The sequence below is a fragment of the Nelusetta ayraudi genome, unplaced genomic scaffold (genome assembly GCF_046127955.1).
Source record: "Nelusetta ayraudi isolate G7.1 ecotype Tasmania unplaced genomic scaffold, CSIRO-AGI_Nayr_v1 ptg000017l, whole genome shotgun sequence".
NCBI classification, from domain to species: domain Eukaryota; kingdom Metazoa; phylum Chordata; class Actinopteri; order Tetraodontiformes; family Monacanthidae; genus Nelusetta; species Nelusetta ayraudi.
Genome location: NW_027466067.1, coordinates 10,802,952 through 10,827,325, shown reverse-complemented (window position 1 = coordinate 10,827,325; position 24,374 = coordinate 10,802,952). Strand labels below are relative to the sequence as shown.

The following is a 24,374-nucleotide window of genomic DNA, read 5'->3' as shown; positions in this document are numbered from 1 at the left end:
CAGCGAGCATGTTTACTTCATTTGTGGTTACTTTTTGCGCAATCAATCGCACCGGCGCTTTGACAGTGTTTTAGTAGTGGTCTTGCTCTACAGCTCGACTGACCTGACCCAGGCTCGAAACCACCAGTATTTCAGCCAAAGAGGGAAAACTGCCTTTAATTTTCAAGTCACTGTGTAGACTTAAAATCCACAATGTATTTCTAGTTGGTTGGGTTGGGTTGATTTGACAATAATACACACGCAGGCACAACTGCTAACTTCTGCTCCTGGATCTTTCGACCCCCCGGAGCGATGACTGTGAAAATTCTGAGCTGGTCCCACTCTCCCCTACAGATTCAAAAGGGAAATGGTTAATGATTTTTCCAGTTTGGGGTTGTTCTGAAACGTGCCTGAAATTCCTCGCAGTTCACGACTCCTGTTGTGGCATCGGAGTTGGGTTTTGCTGCGGCCCGGTGCTGAGACAAATCAAGCGGGAGCTCGGCCCGCTGGAGGTGATGGCCGACTCTTTACAGAAATGGATCTGAGGACGGCACTGACGATGAACCCCGCTCGGCGCTTTGTTTTCCCGCATTTAGCAGGGGAAAACACGCCGCGCGGCTAACGAGAGATAAGAGAAAACTAGCTCGACGGTAAACATGACAGCACTCGCAGATTTTACAGCCTTGACCTCCCGCATTTCCTCATAATTACCAACCAGCACCTAACAATATGATTAAAAGTTGTTTTTTTTGTTTTTTTCAAAGCCCCGAGGCTGCAACTACAAATGCAGTGCAGGGATCGGCACCCTTTTATTGCCTCAGTCGGTCGGCACCGTGTTTGTTGAAGTTATTCTTGGAATGCAGAAAAGGCAGCGGCGTTGTAAACGCTGCGGCGTCCTGTTGGGGTTTGATGCTCCAACAGTTGTCATTATCGCAGAGGAAGTTTCAGCGAATCAATGGGAGGATAATGGTCAACAGAGGTTTTTTACGGCTCGACGTTGCATCGCGACTCCCCCACCGAGCAGACAGATGGGTGGGCGCTTTTATGGGTTAATGACTGTTTAAAATGATAACAGCGGCTGTAAAAAATGAAAGAAATGGAGGGTGAGCTCCAAGACTGACAAAAAAGGAAGAAAAAAAAAAAAAACATCTCATACCAGAGCTAAAGTTTCTGCACGGGCCTGCAGGCCACAGGAGTAAGCAACAGAAGCCATGGGGCCTTTTCATGCTCTGCATTGCAGTCGGCGCTTCACTCGGCGGAGTGCGGGGACAGCAGCGCCTGCCAAAACGCATCCGTGCCAAAGCCTGCCAGCCTGCTCTCCCCACCCACTCTCAGGGCTAGAGCGTGAGCGGTGGGGCGCCGGTGGGCGGGTGCAAGGTGAGGCTGGTGGGCGGGCGGCCAGGCTGGAGCTTCCTGACATGGGAACCCGCCTCACAGCAGGATCAAACTGGCTGCCGAGTGAATCACTACCCCTCCCACTACCTGACAAAGTCTGCACACAGCCACTTTTTTTTTTTTTTTTTTTTTTTTTTGTGCTCCGTACAATTAACGAGGAATCTGGGATGAGACAAAAGTGGGGGGGGTAGAAAAAAAAAAAAAATGACGGCAGCTCAGCCAAGGTTCATGCGGAACTGCATTACTAGGACACCCGCACACACAAAACTATTAACCTTATGAAAGGGATCATTTTGGCTGGAGCTCGGTGCATGAGTCAAAAAACTGAAGAGAGTAAAGTTCTGAATATTTATCAGCGCGACTGGAGGAAATAAAAAAAAAAATAAAAAATAAAAACATTTGCAAAACTGGCCAAGTGCTTAAAATTTAAATGCTCGCTTTTACAGTGCAACGGTGACACGGGCCGGGGAAGCAGATGAAGGTATCAGAGGCACAAGCACTGAAGCAATTTTACACTTTCAGATTTCAGTCCCTGCAAGCCGGCGATAGAGGCACGAGATAGGGCCGGCGAGCGCAAATTCTCATACCTGACCAAACTTATTCAAATAAGCAACAGGAGCAGGGATTTTTCTGAGCTGTGGCGAGTCAGTCACAAGTCGGAGGCAGAGGAACATTATCTCCAGAGAAAATAATGTCCTGGAGGAGCACCAGCTACTCAAATTGCTTCTTAAAAAATAGGAAACGGCTGCAGGCTGTTATTATTAAGCCTCAGATCCAATGGGAAGTTGAACCTTTGATCTGTTTAGGGTTACTGCGTATTTGCATTTTATAATGAGATCAAAGCCATGTCCAGGGCGCTCGCAGAAGGCAGCTAGCGCCGCGCACCCATCGCTAAACTGGACGATTTATAGACCAAAGCTCCATTTCTGCGTTAACAAGATCATGTGAGAGTTTCAGATGCGAGTGAGACGGAAGTGAGAGATGCAACGTTTGGGTCGGGAATCAACAGCGGCACACATTCTTTTACAGGTAATTCCACCACCCTCCCCCCAATCCCCAACCCCCCTCCACTTCCCCAACCCACACTCCTGCAACCCACCCCCGCTTCCTCCCGTATACAGGTGTGGGTAAGATAAAAAAGATAAATAAATAAAACCCCGCCAGGAGCAACAATCCCCACAACAGTTAAAGTTCAAGAGCAAACATTTCAAGCATTTCTAAACTGGTTGAGAATTGCTCCAGATTTTCTTTGGCATTCTTCACCTGGAAGAAATGCAGGGGGGAATATACACACTCTGCCTGGAGTGAGCCTTCGAGGAGCTGCGAGAAGGTTTGAGATGAGCACGAGGGGGGGCGGGGTAGGGGGTCAACATTTTAAAGTGAATGTGGACTCTCTGCTCAATACTCTTCCTGGGCAATTTTGAAAACAGAAAATATATCTGAAAGGAAACCAAACACGCTTGTCACTTCATCTTTGGCTGAGGCGGAAAAGCCTCTGACCGCTTGATAAATGCTGGAGCTAGAAGGGCAGCAGCAGTCAAGGCAAGAGACATAAAGAATAATAATTATCGGCTCCGAGTTCAAATTCCCCAAGTTCAGAGGGCCAAACTAAAACCAATGCATCCATTCCCTAAATTGAATACACAAAATTCAAAGCACGAAAAAGCGAGAAGCTTATCTTGCTGTGTGGTCCGGTCGCCGACAGGAAGTGGAAACTGGTGCTGCGACAAAAATAATTCTCTCTAAATATTGTCCGATTGCTGCAATAGTTGGGTAACAGCCCCCCCCTCGTCGTGCATTAAATTAGAGGGTGACGAGGTAAATGTCCGCCATCTTGCGGAGCCAATTACTGCAAAAACGCACATTTCTGGTGGCGCTGTCAATCGTGTGTACAGTGCATTCATAGAGAAACAGCGGAGTGAAGTTGTAACCTCAGATTTAGACACCAGATACCAGAAAATAAAATTAGGTCGCCGACCGTGCACGCTTGCATTTAACATTTGCAGCGACTCGTTATCGTTCCCCAACGCCTTTAAAGCAAGTTTTCGAAGTAAAAACGTTCGCCCTGTGTGCCGACATCCTGGTCGCCCTTTGTTTTGCTCGCGTTAAAAGTTGACACTTTAAAATTAGCAACGCATGACGACTGTGATGGCAGCGAGGTCTTCGAGAGAAACGAGGGGGATGTTGGCAGCGAGCCGCGCTCGACGATGACTGCTTCCTACGAGCGGGTAGCACTCTGGGAGGCATTACCTAAAGCGCCAGGAGGAGCCGGTGCGTGTGGCGCCGAGCCGTAGCGACGCGGCTGAGACGAAACCTGTAACAGTGTGGGGAAACCTGGAGGAGCCGAAAAGGTGCGAAGCGAAGCGCCGGCTAATGGCTCGCCTCACGGACGGCTCCAAAAGCGCCAGCCGCTCCTTTTCCGACCTTGGCGATTTATCTGTTTTTATTGACGCCACTTATTGGTATTTCTTAAAAGCCCGGGCTAATGGAGTTCTATTGAGATGACTAAATGAGTTTCTGGTGCCCAGATTAGCTCGGCCTCATCTCGGCCGGCCGGCCGGCGCAGCTCGCATTATCGCGCGGAACGCAGGCGTGCGCATGCGCTCGGGCCCCCGAAAAATTCCTGCGACCGACATCTCCGGGGGAACGGAGCGGCGATGACTGCATTCGACCTACATTCACCCCGCCCAGGCACGCCGGCTCCCGGCTAATAAGACACACACACATGCACGCTCGGCCTCGCCATAGGTGGACTCATGAAGTGCAAACGCTCGTTGACGTTAGAGAGCGGCGGGGCCGCCTTTCCAGGAAGTGAAGCCGGAGTACGTGGCCATCTGACGAAGGCGGGTGAAAAAGGAGAATTTCCTTTTCAGTTTTTTTTTTTTTTTTTCCGACTGCAGCCTGTGGCGTCAAAGTGCTGCAAAGTGCTGGAAGACGACGAGCACGTCTGCGGATCCAGCATCTTTAATTTTTCACGCCGTAGTGCGATTGCGAACGTGAGATGAAAGCTGTGGGCCGCGTGTTCCCTCGAGATTCCAGATTGTTTATCTAGCTTTATGGGAACTGGTGGATTCTAATGTTGGGGGGGCTGTGCAAAACTTGTCGGCGGGCCGCGTCGGGCATCTCGTACCCTCTTGTTTCAAACAATTTCTCGGGTCTCGTCAGAGACGTCTGTCATCATTCTAGCGGCGCAGTCTCGCGCCATAATCTGGCTATTTCACAACAGGGTGGCTGCTGAGTTACAGGCTTCCCTGCGTCCCCGCAGCAAAGGCTCCACTGCTGCTATTGAAAGAACAGGAGAGGCAACGTGACACTACTCATTCTGCTTCCTCACTCGCTTTAAGCTATTTCAAATCAAAGCTTCTGTCCAAATTGCGGCTCTGACGTCTATTGCCTTGTGATCGCCCAGCGGCCTCTGAAGTATTTGACGAGATTGAGGCCAAAAGGAGTTGCAAATTGCAAATGTTCTCGAGCCTTTTTGCAAATATAGCAAATTCTTTTGGTTTAGGACAGGCGCAACTGTACAAATATTTGAAATAAAATTGATAGAGCGTGAAAAGACTAAGACGAGAAAGCATACAAACTAAAGGCTGTTTGAGCTTGTTTTTTTTTTTTTTTAAATGTCAGTGACAATGAAACGTTACCAAAATAAACATTTGAAAAAAAAAAATCTGGATTCTTGCAGGAAGAAAAAAAAAAAAAAACGTGGCAGGGAAAAGCCCCCATTAACAGGAAATGACAGAGTGTGACGCAGGCTTCAACCTATTAGCGCATCTTCAACACGCTCTTTGGTGTTTCCTGTGCCGTGCAGCATCTTGGCATGTGTGATGTGGTTTATCAGACTTTTAAAAGAGAAGTGTCTCTACAGTTACGGCCCACATTGAGGCCGCGACTCATAGATTTTTTTTTTGTTGCAAGCATTTACTCAACTAGAAAGCAAGCAAACCGACGCCGACTTCTTTCACATCTTAACCTGACAGCAAATATATGTTATTTCGGTTACGTCAATTCCACTGTGCGCCTTACCCTTAAGAGAAACAAACTCATTCTTAACACGCCGAGTCTCGCTGCGGTATAGGAAGTAGCAGAAATATGCGATACTTTCAATCAATTGAGAGAAAGTGGGAGGAAATAACCCCCGTCACTGAACAGGACTTCACGGAAACTTGTGTTGAGTAGATTCATTCTGCCCTCGTCAAAGGGACGCATACAATTCAACACACTATTAACTTTCAATGCTACAAACAATGGATTTTAAAACACTCTGGCCAGGTTAAGAGCAAATGCATGGACAGGAAGTGACTGGTTTCACTCAATATCGGCAACAGTGCGCAGCATATAAAATAAAAGGCTGACGTCAATTTTGAGTGAAACAGGGAGGCAGCTAAATCGAGCCACACGTTTCGCCTCACAGCACTTGAGGTGCTGCGTTGCTGACAACTTAACTAAGAGAGAGCGGAAGCAAAAAAATAAATGGAAAATAATAATAACTATTATTATCATTATTGTTGTAATTTTCCAGCCAAAGCCAAAAATCAGCCCATTAACAATAAAACATGGTTTGTCATTTCTTACACACACACACACACACACACACACACATGCACGCTGTGTGTGTGTGTGTACGTGTATGTGTGTGCACTGTCTGGTGTGCACAGCAGATCTTGTCGCCCCAGGAAATGGGCTTCATACATCTTGTCTGACTGCAATAAAGCAGTGCCTAAGATTCTATTTCCAATAAACGTCGACTGATTGGAAAACTCATTCTAATATCAATTTCCATCTGGGCCCTTTAAAAGGCAATCAGCATAGCTTCATCTCGGTATATCATGGGCTCCTTGAGATGATGACACAGCACTGGCTCTCTCCCGCTGCATAATAGCCTTCTCCTATCAAGGCATCTGCAATAAATAATACCACCCATGAATGGGCTATTTAGTCAGTGTTCGCACAGATAGAGGCCACTTCTCCGAATATTAATCCTGGGTTTTACACACGATATGGCTCTCTGCAGGCTAAACCATATTTCATTCTGGGGACGGAGGCACTTAGTGTGATTTGGTGCAATCAAAGTTTCCCTGGAAGCATTCTAAAAAGTGACAACAGTGATTACCAAGACCATTATACCTTTCTTTTTTTTGCCGCCAGAATTCCCAGCAGCTATAAGGCCATTATTTCAGTAGCGTACGCTATACGAAACTCAAAGGTCGAGGGAGAATCACCACTGGGAAATTCATATAGCAATACAAGTTGGAGATTTATCACTTTTCCAGTTCTGATCAGGTCAGCATGAATTTAAAAAAAAAAAAATGCTTTAAAACTAAACGCGTTCAAAAGAAATGAATTTAGACTTTGCGGTTGGCTGCCTCGTAAGCAGCCAAACAGCCGCTGGAAAAGAATCTTGGGTTTTTTCGAACCAAATATTTGACACCCAGTTGCAGGATGATTAACAACGAAAGGGTTGAGACGCAGCAGCACGGCGGGCCGCACGTGTCTCAACTGCGTGACTGATGGAGAACATGGCAGGACAGCATGTGCGAGCCTCCTGTGTGGTGGTGGTGTTGCTTCCAGGACGTATTGAGTTGTAGCCTCATGCTACAGACTGCTGGGGCTGCACTGTCTGATCACTCATGCAGAGTGGATACGTATTGGTGGTGTGAATTGGTGCCAAACAAATGAATCACGCCAAGGCTGGACCTGCTATTAATACCGGATGGGGTCGGTCCCACAGTGTGCGAAATACAGGGGGGCCCGAGAGGGGCCCGACCCCCCCGATTAACCCATGAGACCCCTTAAAGACCCCAAAATTTAAGAGGGACTCCTATTTTTTCAAAAAGCTAAAACAAAACAAAAAAATAATTATATATTATTGTCACTAAGATCAATATCATCAATTTGTGTTCAGTTGGCAGAGCAAGAATTGATGATCGAAGGGTTGGCGGTTCAAATCCCGGCTCCAGCAAATGTTTGGAGTGTCCTTGGGCAAGACACTGAACCCTAAATTGCTCCCAATGGGGCTGGCAGCACCTTGCATGGCAGCAGCCACCCATTGGTGTGTCAGTGAATGGGTGAATGAGAGGCCATTGCAAAGCGCTTTGGGGTGCCGTGAAGGTGCTGGAAAACGCTATGTAGGTGCAGACCCTTTATGTGTTGTTTTGTAGACTGTCATGGCTTAATCCATTAAATATTGTCAGGTGATTATAGGCCTACTGAATTTTAAGGACATTTCGATTGGTAATGAGCAACAATCCCTTGAATATTTACAGGTATTTTGGCACAATGAACAAAGGTTATACCAAAAGTACTGCATGGCAGAACGCCTGACATCTATCCGTGGATCTATTGAAGTCAGTCATTGAAGTCCCCCCCTTCTTCGACTCTTACCTTCCAGCCACTGCCCGCTTCCCTGTAGTAGGGGAAGTTGTCGCAGATCCACTGGTAGATCTCGCTCAGCGTCATCTTCTTCTTTGGCGAGCTGTTGATGGCGAACGTGATGAGGCTGGCGTAGCTGTACGGCGGCTTGCCGTCCTTGTGCTGCTGCACCTCCTCCTGGTCCAGCGTGGTGTTGGGATCCAGGAGGGCGCTCTTCTTGCCCATGCCTGGCCCGTGGGCGTTCTGGGCGTCCGCCTTGCGGATGGCCGCCTGCATGGTCAGCTGAGGGAGCCAGTCCATGGAGGTCAGGCTGCTCTCCAGCTCGGACGTCATGGCGGTGGGGGAGGAGGGGCGGGGGAGGAGGGCGAAGGTGGCGGCGGCTGCGGCTGCTGTCGGCGTTCGGCGGCTACTCGTTGGGCGCTCGGAGCGGAGCGGGCCGGGCCGAGCGAACGGTGCGTGTTGACGACGTGGAGGGGCGGGTCGGTACCGGGGCGAAGCCTCCCTCCCTCAGCTCACATCAGCTCAGGACGCCTGCATGGCACTTCCCGCCGCTCAAATCTGGGGGAGAAAAAAAAAAGGGGGAGAAAAAAATGGGATGAGTCGACCAATCACCAAAATAAGAGCTCCAATAAACGACACGCGGTATAATGTCGTGGAGACGTGGAAAAATACATTGCACATTTTTCGAGAAGAGAACCGAGTCTTTCTTTGGAAAGCGCTGCCTATATGTTCGCTATGCATATCACAAGCCCACCACGGGGTTTTTTTCTGCCACTTGCTGCTCTCAAAGCTGACTCATAGCAGGGACTCCATCTGCACAGAGAGAGCGAGTGAGAGCGAGAGAGAGAGCGAGAGAGAGAGAGAGAGAGAGAGAAAGAGAGAGCGAGTGAGAGCGAGAGCGCGAGAGAGAGAGAGAGAGAGCGAGAGAGGGAGAGTATATGCCAGGCAATTGTTTTCACAACTGCCAGCCAAATGGGGGAACGGCTCAGGAGGAATTCCGACTCTCTTGAGGGTAGTAAACCCCTTCTCCTTTCCTCCCTGCCAGCGAGCTCGCCTGCCTCGCACACCTCCCCCCCCCCCCCCCAACCTCCCTCCAAACGGAGGCCCCTGCCACAAACAAGCGAGCCAGTGTCATTTTGCAAACTGTCCCCCAGCCGCGTGCGCGTCGGGGGCCGAGCTGGGCAGAGAGCTGCGAGTTCACAACAGCCAGCCTGTCTGTTCCTCTTGGCACACTGCCCTCCCGCTCTCAAAATAGAGGGGGAGAGTTGAATGGCCTGGAGTTACAAACATAGGTGAACATGAGCATCTGGGGAGGAGAGGGGGGAGGGGGGGAAAGGGGATTTGAAAAAAAAAGGAAAAAAAGGACTTAGCGCGATGACACTGCAATCTGCCAGAGTGAGAGGAGGGGGGGGGAGAAAAAGGCGGGAGAAGGAGAAATCCTCACTAAGATGTGGGATTTTTTTTCTTTCTCTCCTCTCTTGACTAAGCATGCTCACACAAGCGTGTTTTTGTGCGTGAGCATGTGTGACTCCGGCTCGGGCCGAGAATAAATACAGTCTTGACAGCACTCAGTAGGTCAAATTGCTGTATAGGGTTTAAAAATAGCGTTTGTTCACAGCACGGAAAAACACTCAATTTGACGCAATTTAACTCAACGGCTGTTTAAGAGCTTTGAAATGATGTCTGACATTTGAGCAGAAGGATTAATTTTTAAAGGTGTGTAGGTAGATTATGATGAGATATTTGATGAGCTAGTTTGCGCAGGATCTCCAGGGTCTGACACGTATCCATTTTTTTTTTTTTTTTACTTGAAGAAAAAGGGGAAGGCAGGGATGACAACGCTCACCATCAGCACAAAACGCAGAAGCGACGGCGAGGAATTCCCAAATTGGGCAAACGACGGGGCCGCAATTTGTCGCAAGAAGTTTGGTTTGAATTGATCTGCAACAGCGAGGGGTTAACCAGCGCCCAGCAGCCAATTCAATATCCTTTATCGGTGTAAACAGGAAGAGGCAGATAAGGCGTTTTTTCATAAATACAAAACAATCTAGTTGGGGCAATCATTAGCGCTGAAGATCCCTGATATTTAATCTTTTCATCTTTTTTTTCCCCGTCGCAAGACGCTGTTGTTTTGCAAAAGATAAATAGATAAATAAAAATACACATTTGTCCATTTCATTTCCTGCATTTAATTTTAAGTGATATTCCATCTGAGCTCCATATCCTCTGCTTCTCAAACCTCTTATGCATGGTCATCCAGGATTTATAAGAGTAACTCATTTTTTAAGAAGGTAGGAATAAATAAATAATAAAAAAAAACACCTTGTCTTTTTAACTTTGACAAATTTGGTACTGCTCATTCTGGCACTGGCGAGGCCTGTTAAATTAAATATATGTATAAATAAATTGGGCAAAAGTCAAGCAAGTTGCTGATAATTTGCATTCATTCAGCAAGATGTTCGATGCGGCTCGATGTTGTGAAGAAGAGCTGAGTGATCATTTTGTCCATTAGCGTGCAAACTGAATTCACACAGCAGGCACGATGCAGAGTTTTTCTTTCACCTATTTTTTTTTCCATGGCTCTCTATGAGTCCCCTTTACACTCGAAGGAGTTGAGCCGCTCCGTTCATCATTTGTGACGATACACCGTAAAACTCAAACTGAAACTGGCATCATACAGATGCAATGAGATGTGCTGATTACTAAACATCGGTAAAGGCCCTGGAAAAACCCACATCTGACATTTGTCACTAAGGGCTGAATGTTATGTTCAGCCGATAAAGGTTTAAGTGGCACACCTACGTCTCATCAACTTGCACAATGCAAAAGCACTTGTTAAAAATTGCGTAAATTTTTTTTTAGCACAGAAGAGAAGACAAGAGTGTTACATTTTCTGGGGCCAAAGTTGGTGTTCAAGTTACCGTTACATTTTGGTTACGTTTCCTTTTAGAGAGAAGTGCACAAAATGTATAAAGAGAATTGTGATCTCAGCTCTATAACCAGAATTATCCAGAATTGTGTAGCCCGACATATCGCCACTGACACCTCCACACAGACTGTGGCGCGGAGCTGAAAGTAAGCAGGCCAACAAAATCAAATGGGTAATGCTGCGGTATGTCATTGGGAAACATGTTCTCACCACTGTACCAACTGTGCACCAAAAAAATTCACAAGGTCCAACAATGCAAATATATATATATATATATATATATATTAATATATATATATATATATATATATATATATATATATATATGTACAATCTGACAACAACGAAGCAAATCTAAAAAGGAAATGATGACAAATAAGATTGGGGAATTGGGGAATTGGGGAAGAGCAACATCTGAGGCAACTGAGAACGTCATTGACGTCAAGCCTTCACTCAACCTACCCCCAACACAAGCTAGTTTCCAGAGAGTAAGCCGAGTCGGAAGGCAGAGGTGGCAACTCCTCTGGTCCGGGCCGCAGCCGAGTTCTGCTGCCAGACTGAACCTGTTTACGTTTCCGGCAGTGGAGAAGCAACAAACGAGAGCTTTGTTACGGTCCCGTAAAACTTCCATCGCTCCCTCTAACGCTTTCTTTGTTTGCCAACTGACAGGTTCAGTCTACGACTGTTTGCCACAGACGACGTGCTGCTCGGTCGGGGAGAATTCCACATCGCCGACTAGTCGAGGCAGCCCGTAGCGGCAACCTCGGCGGTGCGCTGCGGCGCGGCGGGGGAGACGGACGAGCTGAGCAGACGTGTTGACTGACGACTGACAGGTGAGTCAGCCTATGGCGGAGTGCGATGTCTCCGCGCGCAAAAGACAAACAAATCTCAGAGAACCCGTCCCCACCCAGTAACTGAAACACTGTTGACTCACACGCTTCTAATGACAGTAATTTTCTTCTTTGAAAACCGCAGCCTATTAAAAAAAAAAAAAAGATTAAAAAGAAATCTGGCAAAAATGAAGCATCTGTGAAACAAATCCAAATATTCTCGAAATTTTCCAAGTCCGCACACGGCACGAACTCGCCTGATCGGACCAGTAGGATCCCATGAACTCCGAACTTCAGCCGCTGCTGCCTTGAAAATGTTCACCCCTGTTTCGTGGAGTGACTAAACAAACTAGGTCCCCGCTGCAGTGATAATAATAAAATAATTTAGAACACCTTACAAATTGGCTGCTTGGCTGCACGTGCCCTTAAGCTTTAATTCACGGCCGTTCCGTTACAAATGTTTTTATTCATGCAGACGGTGCCTCTCTCTGTTCATTCGACAATCTGTATAAATTGGGTCCCCCAAGACCAGGAAGTAGACAGACCCTTCTGGTTGCCAGGAGAGGTGAGCCGCGAGGAACGAGCCTTGGATTTTTTATTTTATTTTTATACTTAAAAAAAAAGAAAAAGGTGCCCTCCCCACTACGCAGAGACAAATACCATTTGACCCTCCGCGCTAATGATCCAGCTGCTATATAATCTGCCAAGCCAAGTCAGTGTCCTAATTAGAGAACCCTGGGCTGCAGCAGGAATGATGAGGCGCAACACGAGCGGAGCGGGCGAGCAGGGGGGCCTCCTGCTGTACTTCATTACCCCGGGACAGTCAGGGTAGGGACAAGCCCCGGCCTGCTGCCATGTCAGGGAGAAGTGGTCCAGTATGTTCACCAACAGGTCCGGGGGTAGCGGAAGTACGGCGGGCGACGGCGAATGTAGGAGTAACCGCTGGAGAAAACGAAGCGGAGATGAAAAGTGCCGGCAGCGGCGGGTCGTCAGGGCCATCCAGGCCATCTCTGCTGGCCTGAATATACTGAGAAAAGTACATTTTACTGCAAGTATGATCATAAAGTTCTTCTCCATAGTTGTTATTTTCCCATCACACTACATCCACTTGGTTGCTTTGCTTCCATTGTTGTGTATTATGGTGGCGTTCTTATTAGAGATGCAAATTATTGATTCATTCATTAATCGGTAGTTGATTGACCTTAGTGATCGCTTAACGATTTAATTAACGGCAATTTTTCCTGAGAACCTAAATTTCACAATGAAAAATGTGTAAGGAACACATGATTTAACACATAAATAATGTTGATGGTCTAATGTGACCCATTTTTACATTAGAGAACAGTGAAAACACCCTAAACATTTATCCTCTGACTTTAAGTTGACTTCTCATGGGTCACATTTCAAAAAAAAAAAAGTAATTTGTTCGAAGTACATTATGACCATCACAGTATCTACAGGTGAATTGTTCTTTCCTGCCACTATACTGTTATAATGACATGAAAGCTACCCGTTGTTCCAATAAAAAATGTTCAATTAATCACGACTAATTTTATTTAATCGATTAAATTCTTAATCGACAATTATTCAATAATCGATTAATTGTTAACATCCCTAGTTCTTATCCAATCATATTTCAGCTAGTTTGTGTTGCCAGGTTCAATCAAATCTGCCTGAGGCCAGCAGAATGGACATTGCAGGCTCCTGTGCGCTGTAAGTTAGCTGCGATAGCCAAACAGATACTGAATATGTGATGGGAAGACCAGCTAGCTGGTTTTACGCCAAACTTCACACGTACGTGTCCTGTGATTGAATGAGCACCAAGAGCCTCTAAGACTGAACTCAACCTGGAGTTCCGGTTGCCACCACGAAGAACTCACAACGGCTGAAGGTTTAGTCGCCCAATCATCTGCAATTTATAATGTAAACAACATGGCGCATTGGCGCAGCAGCTGCACCATGATGTTTAATTGTTTAATAATTGAATAGATTGTGTCGTTATCGTCTTGTTGGCGTCAATGCACAGTTTATTGGACAAGTTTGGAGAAGAGTTCAAGCTCACTGTGTTTTGTAGCGGACTTATTAAAACTTTGTTGAGGAATCTCCTAAAAATTGCCTTTTATCTATAAGTCAGTATCAGTGGCCCTGGTGTTACTTAGTCTCAATCATAATTTAAAATGCTCCGGAAACAAAGTGTTGCTCCACTCGGTCGCCCATATGAAGCTGACGTAATGCGTAAGTGCGATTCTTGATGGATTCTCGAGCCGTGGTGTCATATTGAGGGCAGTATGAGGTGTATTAATATAGGGCGGACTAAGCATGACGTCACTGATGGCCTGGGCGTGAAATGCACGGCGACTCTAGTGGAGAGGGGAGGAGGGTCCGGACGGCAGGCGTCTGTCGGGTCTGTGATTATCTGCTCGGAGAAAAGAGCACAGCGAGACGACACGCAACGCCACTCAGATCTAGACGAGGAAAAATGGACCTCGGTGCCTGTCACAGCGGAAAATAACCAAACGTCCTCTGGATTCCAATTTGTCTTAATAACGGAGGAGACAGAGATGAGTTTTTTTTTTATTATTTTATTAAACGCTGGTGGCCCGTTTTCTTCCCCGTTTAAAACCCCCACATTTCCCTCTCCTGCAGGGGTAAATAGAAAACTTAGTTCAGAATAGGAAGTATTTGGAGCAGCTTTACTCGCCAGGTTCTTGCCAAGGACGTCATAAATGTTCCCGCCGTCGTATTTTCTTTTCTCGATCAAACAGACAGCGCAAGGGTTTTTTTTTTCCCTTCTTCTTCTTCTTCTTCTCCTTGAAATCGCATGCACCCGACCCTTCGCTCTTGAAGAATCCCCGAGGCGGCTGCAAGCAGAGAGACGGCGGGGGGATTGCTTAAAAACAGCCCGGCAGATTGCGTCGATGCCAAGCACAGGAAGTCGGCGACTGCGTCACGACACCGGCGCGCTGTTCCCCATCTCCGGCCGTTGCGAAATGAGTGTCTGCCTTGAAAAACTTCACGGAGCGCAATGACTGGTCCGCCGCCGCCGCTGTCGCCAACATTACCACCACGGCGCGTGTGGGGAGAGTTTCAACATCTTCGCTATTTTAACACAATGACAAAGACTTGCCCTTGAAACTGAAATGATTCAATTTAGTTTTGCACGCCACCCTTCTACACACCGGCGCTGTTAAGAGATAGTGATGACGTTCGGCCCTCGGTACAATCCCAGCGTGCTCACGCTGCAAAGATTGGCAGGTACTGCGCTTGCCAGCCGGAGAGAAAGAGAGAGCGAGAGAGAGCGGCGCCGACGCTGTGAGTCAAGGGGGGGAAAGCACCGCAGACCTCCAGAGTAGCAATGAATATCACAACCTTATGATCTACTCCGAGGATGACATGTCTGCCCAGTTTTCCAGTTACGCCATTAAAAATACCAAAGGTCACAGCCAACAGGATTTTACTGAACCATGAAGAAAGAAATGGCTTTGGAAAAAATAAATAAATAAAAAAAATTGGCGGCTTAGAACACGCTCGAAGTCATGCGGCACGTGACCGTCCGCTTAATCTCTTTATTGCACCTTAATGTAGACGTTCAGGGAATTACTGCTCAGAGGAAATCAGAATGCGCACCTTTCCTGAGAAGGGCGCATTTTGCAAGCTCAAGATGCTGTTTCACCATGACAATTGAAACACAAAAATAAGGTAATAAAAATATAGACTATTTCAAATGCTGACCACATAGGGATCAAGCACACCACCTGTACCCAACCTCATTAGGTATTCTGTACCTAATGTCTCCGAAGCACCTTGATCTTGGTCTTATTTTCTATAAAACGCTCAAGAAAGGTTTCATTTATCGTGATTCACATTCGACACCTGAGTTTTTATTAAAATGTCCCCAACCCATCGATGGGTTCTCAAATTAACTGAAAATGAAAAACCCCTGTCACTTATACATGTTAAAATAAAATGAAATGATAATAATAATAATAATAATAATAATAATAATAATAATAATAATAATAATAATAATAACAACAATCTAAAACTAAAAAAGAGGATTAAAAAATAGATTTCTCCCATATGCTGTCATACTCTACATAACCTTAATCATGTCAACCTTAATCAACCGGACCAACTAACGCTGAGGTGTTATGACTGTGAGAGAAATTGTACAATTAATAGGGCAAGGCATCATTAAGCAAACCATAGCGACCGAGTGACTGAGGCTACGTGCTGAGAAGGAAGGAAAAGCCAAAAAGAAAAAAAAGAAAAAAAAAGGTGACTGAAATTGGTTCTTACGCTTTCAACATCTGCGCTTTCAATCAAAAGAAAAGCGCATGAATCAAGAATGAAGTTGTGGCACGGAGCAGCCCCCGTGGGGAGCAGCATTTAAAGGCATGACAAGATACCTCACAGGAAGTGTTAGTCTGGGACTATATGCCTAAACTAAAGCAGCGAGCATGCACACCAAGTGTTCTTATTTTTTCTTAGCAGCCATTTCTGTTGAATAATTCAAGCTCAGGAGCAAGCTGACTTAATTAATTGGCGGTACTGTGGTTGACTAATCAAATGCATATCATTTCACCTGCAAGCTTGGAGTGTATAGAGCAACCCCTGTTATAAGAGTATAGCCACATGAATGCAAAGTCAGAGAGGCAAAATCAAATGCAGTGCTGCACTTTCGCATGAAAATTGATTCCCCCCCCCCCCCCTTTTTTTTTTTGACAGACAAAATAATCAGTGTTTGTCATTGGTGTGAGTGTGTCAACATGTTGGACTTGATATGGTTTTACAACCCCGGTCGTATTTAGCTTTTTATGTCGGCCTGACACTGTTCAACCTTAAAGGGTGAAGACAAAAAAAGGCTGTTTTATGCTGTGCCATGTCTACCCCAGCAACCATCGATGACTGGACAAAGGTTGGACACCTCAAGCTGTGACACAGCATGTACGTGGACTCTTCAGGTGGTCACAATGCTGATAAATGGAAGGACTAAAGGTTTCACTCGCAAGTGAATAAGACCAAATAGCACATATGAAACCCAGTGACACAAATTTAAAAAAAAAAGAAAGAACTCAGGCTCTGAGTTCTAGTCTGAGCTCTAGTGTAACCGTCGGTGATAAGGGTAAAGGTCCACCTTAAGGTAGTAGAATCATTCTCAGTTGCAAACCGGAAAACCGTGTGAGCAAATTCTCCCTCACAGTTGTGGTAGTCTATTTGCATACATCCTGGAAGTGTGCCCAACTCGAACGTAAGGGACTTGAAAGAATATTAGAGCAAAAATAATTTAGGATATCTTGGTTTAAAAATTATGAGTTATTGAATAAGGCCAAATGTTGACACTGCGGTAAAATCGAGGGGCAAGAAAGTGCATCACAAGCAAACCCCCTGAATCCCTCCTGCCTACTGTAGAAAGCAGCTTCATTCAACTCAGCCTGCTCTTTCTGCTTATGTTTATGCTAATGTGTGCATTTTCATATCTACTTTGTGCCAAATGTTGCCTTTAAGATCTAACAAATATTATACGAGGGACTATAAAGTCTCCTTAAATGTTTTCAAGACTTGCAATTACTGCAATTACTATTAGAAGATTCATTGATTATTACCCCATTAGGCCTTTTGTAATATATTTAGAAAAAAGGAGCATATTTTCTTACCGCACAGTGACATGATTAGAACCATATCCTGCAGTTGCATCTGATCTCGATCTCACTCAATTGGTACATTAAGCTCCGTCAGGCAGGTAGCCTACTTGTTTCTACCCAGAACACCTGACTGCCTACCAAGAACTACTTCCCTTCAAATGCCCTTGCATTACCATCACTTCCTCTCTGAGAAAGTGAGTTCAAACACGCACGCACGCACACACACACACACACACACACACACACACACACACACACACACACACACACACACACACACACACACACACACACACACACACACACACACACACACACACACACACAGTCCAACTTGCAGAGGCATAGACTTGAGAGTACAGTAGGGAGCCAAAGCAGCACTCTCCAGCACTTGTCTTCAGTTTCCCTTGCTTAATCCCTTGTTACTGCAGCTATGCATCCATCACAGAGAGGGGGACTCTTGGACTCTCAACATACTTAGTCACACTGACGCGCACAAGCAAACTGATGGGTTTGCCGCCATGTGCCACCTGAGAGCTGACGGTGAAGAGCGCCTGGTAGAAAACAATGCCAGAGGGATTCAAAGAGACCACAATAAATATTTACACCGCTGTTAAATGTTTTCCAGATTTTGGAATGTGTGAAGACGAAGAGAGAAGGAGAAGGAGGGGGAGCTTACACGAATCCTCCTGTAGTACACTGGTAACTTGGCAAAAGCGAGCTCCCACTGTTACGCCTGAAGATTCGTCTCATGCGCTCACGACGACGACCGCAACAACAACAACAGCGGTGACGTAACCTGGTAACGAGCCTTTGGCGTCGGCGCTCTCCACCGAAACCTGGGTCGAACCTCCCGTATCAACAGCCTCAGATCCAGTGTGGGAGAGACCTTTGTTTTCCTAGTGACTGTTGAGTGGGCACGCAGGCAGGGGCGGGAACCGCTCACCTGCCTCTCTGTCAAAGGGAGACTTCTCACACTTTCCTGCCCCAGAGGCAAATGGATTAGCGGGGAGTTATTTTTGAGAAGTCTTGAACTGAAATAGCAGCGCGGCCCGGCATTGTAATTGCTAAGCAGGCAAAACAATCACGGGGCAAAAGGAACGCGAGCCTCGCCTCGATCTACAGGGAGGGGAGAAAAAAAATGTAACGGCAGTGCCCACACAACAGCCCTTAATGACTTTCTTGCTCTAATTGAAGGTTTAATGCGTGAGCTTCGACCAGGGGTCACCGGCCTCTTTCAACCTGACAGTTACTTCATGGGTTCTGACCGAGTCAAATGAAGGGCAGCCAGCTTGCTACACTCTCCTGAAATAACACGTTTTCTCAGTGAACCCTGAGTTACATATTATTGTTCGTGATACTGATCTATGTGAAGAAACTGATCATGTAAATGCGTTCTCAATAATTTCCAACAATGACGAAACAGGGTTTGGTAAAAATTGAATTTTAGATGCAGCTTTAACGCATTGTGCTATTTTTAGAACGGCTACTAATGTGGTCCTTGGGGCGGGCGACCTGGTACAGTGTTGGTGACCCCTGGCTTAGACAAGCATCTGGAACAAACCCGTCGATTATTCTTTCACCAGACCAGCAGCGGTTCTGAGCCAAGTCACAACCGAGCCCTCCTGCTCCAAACAGAATTACGACGCCGATACAGTTAAATCCACGTTTTAGTCTTTTTCGTGTGGTTGGTGCTTGTTTTCAAGATCCAGGCAAGCAGCCATTGAAAATTTCCCTGCCCCCCTTTTCTCAAAGCAAAAAAAGAAAAGAAAAGGTATACGTGTTCTTTGTGCTCCACGGCTCACTCAATCCCACTTCGCCTGCGGTTCGACAAATCAAGTCCATAATTATTCTGCCAATCAATCTGGAGTGCAACTGTGGCTGTGGGGCAGTCAAACACGAACCCGTGTCAACAAAGCAAAGCTAAACATTTAAACCTTCAAACCACAAAATGCCAAGCAAGACACCTCTGTCTCAACAGGCTGTGTCAAACAAATGAAGAGCCCCCCTGAAAGATGTTAAGGGGAAGAATAACAAAAAAAAAACAGAGGTGCTGAAAGCGTCGTCTAGAATGACCTGGAGATGAAGGAGCAGTAGAAGAACAGGGAGTTGGTGCGGGATCAACTGAAGAACCCCTGACCGGTGAGACCACCGAGTGGAGACAGTCCAAGGTAGGCTTTGAGGAGAACTCTAGAATAATATCAGGAAACTAGTCGTACTTCTGCGCAGGAAACGCTTTCAGTACGTTTCATTGACACAATAGAGTTTCGTTTCGTAGCGGCCTTTTCCCGTCGTTGGCAGGGAATCAAAAAACTTCCTGGCCCAGTATGGTGAACAGTCGTGGTTCAAAATGTCTAGTAGTGGTTCATAAAGCAGTGGCGTCGCATTTGAATGAAGCAAAGCCAAGTATAAGATCTTCATTGCGCTGCTTGATCACCAGGCCACCTCAAAACGTGTCCAACACTGCGTCAATTAAAACGACCCTTTGCCATGAATCAGAGCTCGAGCCACGAGGGCTTTGCTTCGTGTCCTCAACAGCTTGCCTGGGAGGTGGCCTTTGTTTCCGAGATGGAGGGTGCACCCTGCCACCGGCCATGCAAACCTAATAACACCGGTCCCATTGCCTGAGGGCCCACATTAAAACACTCCCTGTGGGAGCCTGACTCCGTTTCAGCCTGGCAGCCACTAGGATGCTGTTTCTGAATCACAAATAGACCACTTAGGGCACTGGAGGGCCAAACGTTTTGGTGGCAATCTTGGGGGTTCTGGCCTTATTTGCACCCACTGGATTATGTTCAACATCAGCCGTGTTGAATTGAGTCGGTCTCTGAAGCTGCCAAGTGGTATAAATTGATTGTAAAGCTGGAGATATTTAGGCGGAAGCTGTCTGCAACAAACAATGAATTGATTAACAACTGAGAAACCAATCGTGTAAAGACATGATTGATCTTATTAGGAATGCCCGATATATATCGGACCGACATCAGGAATTATGACGTCATACCGATTAATCCGATATTATTAAAAATAGCTCCAATATAATAGTTCCGGTCAAGAACTATTGACTGTATTTTGCCAGTGTTGTGCTGTAATTGGGTAAGGGTGAGAAAATCAAGCACTCCCTTTCTCCTGCATGTGCCATATATGGTCTGACGGAGTGTCTCAATACCTTCTCAGGTGGTACGCTGTCTAAAAAGTTTGAGAACCATTGGGTTAGGGCGAGCAAATCAAGCGCTCCCTCTCTCTATGGACGTCCTACTTGTGCAATAAACGGTCTGACGCTAACTTACCCCATGTATGTGACCGATTATGATATTTCGCGCGCTATTGGCCGCAAATGTTCGGCAAACATTTCTCGCGGGGGAAAAAACAGTTAAGAGTTTCAACACCACAAACCTCATTAGCCACATAAAAAAAATCAGACGGGGTTTTGTTTTTATGCCATTAGCTCGAGTCATATCTGTCAGAGCCCACACTTCACCTGAGCCAGTGTCCGCTAGAATACTGGAGGAGCAACCAGTCCCATTTCAAGTGCCTGGCGCAGCTTGCTCGTAAATATCTGTCTGCGCCATGCACCAGTGTCGAGAGCGAACGTCTGTTTTCAGCTGCTGGACACGCGATGGACGAGTCCAGAAACCGACTTTCATGCGAGAAGGCAGAGATGCTGCTCTTTGCTAAAAAAAAAAAATATCCACCCAGAATTAACAGTAGAAGAATAGTTGACTCCAAGTTTAAAATGCACACACACTCACTTTTTGTGTGATTCGTTGTTTTTTTTTGTAGTTTTTTTTTTTTTTTAATTGAGAACAGTTTATACCTCAGACGGATGTTGCCTCAGTTTCTGTTTACATAGACGTACATGTCTAAGCAATATATTTTTTATTTATATTAAAGTGCACGTTTCAATTTTTGTTTCTGAAGTGAGTTAAGTGTCAGTTGTACATTTCTATTGTATTTTTGTTTTGATAAAGAATACAATGCACCTTTTCAGTTTGGAGCACTTTTTAGTGCATTTTTACAGATTATTTTGTATTGTTGAAGGCTACAATGCACCTTGTTAAGTTTGCAGTACTTGTTAGTGTACTTTATAAATTCCTTTGCAGAGTGGTTGGGGACTCCTAGAGGCCTTTTTTTTTAAATTTCATATTAGACATTTAATTCTAGTGTTCACCCTTTTGCACATGCCATTTTTTTGTTTACCATGGAAATAAATATGTACATTTCTGATAACAGAACTGTTCTTTGTCACTTGACATTTGATTGGGACAAATCTACAGGTAAAAATTTGTTAACCCCTTTTTTTTTTTTCTTCCTTTTGTGCAGAAACTACATGTAAATTTAAATGTAAAAATGAATATACAAATATCGGTTATCTGTATCGGTATCGGTCTTGAAAGGCAGGAACATATCGGTATCGGCTTGAAAAAACACATATCGTGCATCCCTAGATCTTATTGTATTTATCAAATCAAAGCAGAACTGATGTGGCAAGTGGTCAATGTGTCCACGTCATCTCTGTCGAAAAACATCCCCGTTTAGGCCACAACTTACAGTCCAATGAGGACATACACGATATGTATGGGACTCAATATTTATGTCAAAGAATTGAATGCCATGCATGCTCTAGAAGAGCAACTCAAAGTAGGACAGAGGTCCTGAATGAAGCCGTAGTTTTGCTGTGGATTTCTAAAGCTCGGAAAGAAAAGAAAGAAAAAGCATTTAGCTTAGCATTTAAAATGTATTTAACCTCATCCCGCTACATGCTATTCGAATAAAAGGTTGGAAATATACTTGCTTTTCAATATTATGTTACTGAGTGAATGACCACTGTGTTGGGCTTGTGTTCCTGCATTCCTTTTGGTGCACCAGCAGTGCAAGTCATCAGATGCTAACACTGTATCAAAAAGGAATATGCAAAAATAATGGGGAGAGGACAAAGACAGTAGTCGGTGGTCATGTCATACTGACTTTTTTCCTGCTCATTCATGCTTTACCGCTGACCAACCACAAGGATCATGACTGGGCTACTCACACAGAAGAAGTGCGTAGTGCGTCTCGATCGACTCGCGGGGGTGTGAGCCGATCAGTTATGATGTCTGGGGGTCACAGAGCAGCAAACTAGGGAGTTTCTTATATCTCACTTAAAATATCAAATTTCATCTATTCTTCTTGGTTATTAATTGCCGGTCAAAAAGGAAAAAAAAAATCTATATTAAATAGTACTTTCTGTTGTGACCACTGTCTATTTTGGCCACTACCCTGCAAAAACAACTGGCAAGTGATCTGTTCTAAGGACGGTGCAGCCAAGGCAGGAAAAATAATAAAAGCCCAAGCCCACTGTCTTCAAACAGAGGGGAAACGTTTAAAAAATAATCATGTTTGTGGCTAGAACATATTCAGTGGTCAACCGCTCACCGTTGTCAACAGCTCACTGTGTGTGATGCGATCCAAATTTTAATCAGCAGTCTAATCTGACAGAACCTATCACCACATGTCCAACCAGGTCTGCATTTACAACTGGGGGGGTTCCTGATCATCTCCCTGGATCTTTCAAAGTGCCTGGTTTTGAGTGGTGTAGTACTGTTACTGCGGCCTGGACCCAGAGTCCAGACTCTTACGTTGTGCTGTGAAACTAGAATTTCTTAAAGCAGTTGTCCAATGTGCACCGGGAGGCCGAAGAAATTGAGATTTTTCTTTGTTTCATATCACATTGTGTTGTGTTATTTTAGTCACCACGCTGAAGACATTCCAGGTAAAACAAACAACAACAAGTCAATGAGGCAAGATTTGAGTGGTCCATTTAATCTTTAGTGTTCTCTTAGGAGGAGAAAAAAAAACCCTCTCCTGGTGGGATCAATCAAGGCAGAGGCCACTAGGGGCAGTAGGCGGAGCCTCTGACCTGGACTTTTCTTTCCCCAGTGAGCACAGCATTAACATCAAACTAGGTTTTTCAAGTCGATATATATTTTTTTTCATTGTATATTCAATGCACACGCTGCCATTCTGTGGCGGAACCCGCACCGAAAGACTTCACCCACACGTCTGGGCACAGAAAGTACATTTTCCACACAAGCCATTGAGGACGCAACAGTGCGTATGCGCACGCTACTGCTGACACAAGTCTACTGCTGAGGCTCTCGAGGAAATGACGGCGAATTATGCTAAACAATCAGCATTGCTGAGGGGCAGCCACCTGCCAAAAAAATCCCTTTAACTTTTCCCCCGAGAGGCGACATGGAGCGTGCTGGAAGTTGCACAACAGACTCGTGCCGAGCATGAAACCGGATTAGAATCACAGGTTAATAGTTTTGTTTCTCCCGGTTCCCCGTCTCTGCACCGCTCCGTGTCAGATTTTTTTGACCTTCACACTCAATCACCGTCGAGCACTTCACATGCCGGGCACACACAACAACAACAACAACAACAACAACACTCGACACGAGCAAGCAAACAAAGTTGAACACGGCCTGCCTGACCCATCGATTAGCTCAAACTGCATCACGTCGTCTGAAAAGTCGGCGGCACACTGGAGGTTTTACTGATGAAACCGGGCAGAGCAGCGCCTGCAGACGGCGGAATGACAGCGCAACAATCGGCAGTTGAATATAACCAGCAGTCCCTTGCATCACCAGGAATCGTCTGTGTTTATATCAGCTAATAAATTCCTTGGGAATCCTCCAGATGACTTTCACAGTAATTTGGACACACGGTGGCTTTTATCTTCCACTGTGAAAGGAAAGAGCACAAGGAAACGGGAGCCTTTTTGCTCCTCTCACATTTTGCGTCTAGTTGACGACAGCTTGTTTTCGCCGCCGACAGCCGGCTATAGGTGTCTTTATCCTCGCACGCTGCGGATCGTTTGATTAATTGATTTGGTTCCCTGGAGACAATGTTACTATTTTTCTAGGCGTGGACCAAAAAGGGAGCAAATCAGTCACTCTTGGCTTGAGCTTTGCAGAGAAAATACCTTCTGGCAAAAAAAGAGAGAATTCGTGCGTGTGTGGTTAACGCCTAACAAGCGTCACAACAGGTCATCACAAAAAACGTGAGGATTTACTGCGATAGACAGGCGAGTGAGGCCTCCAGTCAAAGGCTTTGGACTTTTACTACTTAACTCATTGTGAGGATAAAAATACACAGTGCTTTGCCTCAGGTGCATGGGAAGGAAGGCTTTTGAGGCAAATAATTGACTGGCTATTAGCAAGATCTGAGCACAGGTCGCAA

The 24,374-nt window shown here is 45.7% G+C and overlaps 1 protein-coding gene across 6 annotated transcripts in view; it reads right to left on the bottom strand.

The window, feature by feature from the left end:
• foxj3 (forkhead box J3) overlaps positions 1-24,374 on the bottom strand; it is a 79,083-nt gene that overhangs the window by 38,494 nt on the left and 16,215 nt on the right. For all 6 annotated transcript variants that reach the window (XR_012926559.1, XR_012926557.1, XR_012926560.1 and 3 more), the window contains exon 2: positions 7,759-8,304. Coding sequence is in view for 2 of the 6 variants with exons in the window: in XM_076025409.1 (XP_075881524.1) it covers positions 7,759-8,079 (321 nt within the window). In the remaining 4 variants the exon portion in view is untranslated. The remainder of the gene's footprint in view (positions 1-7,758; positions 8,305-24,374) is intronic.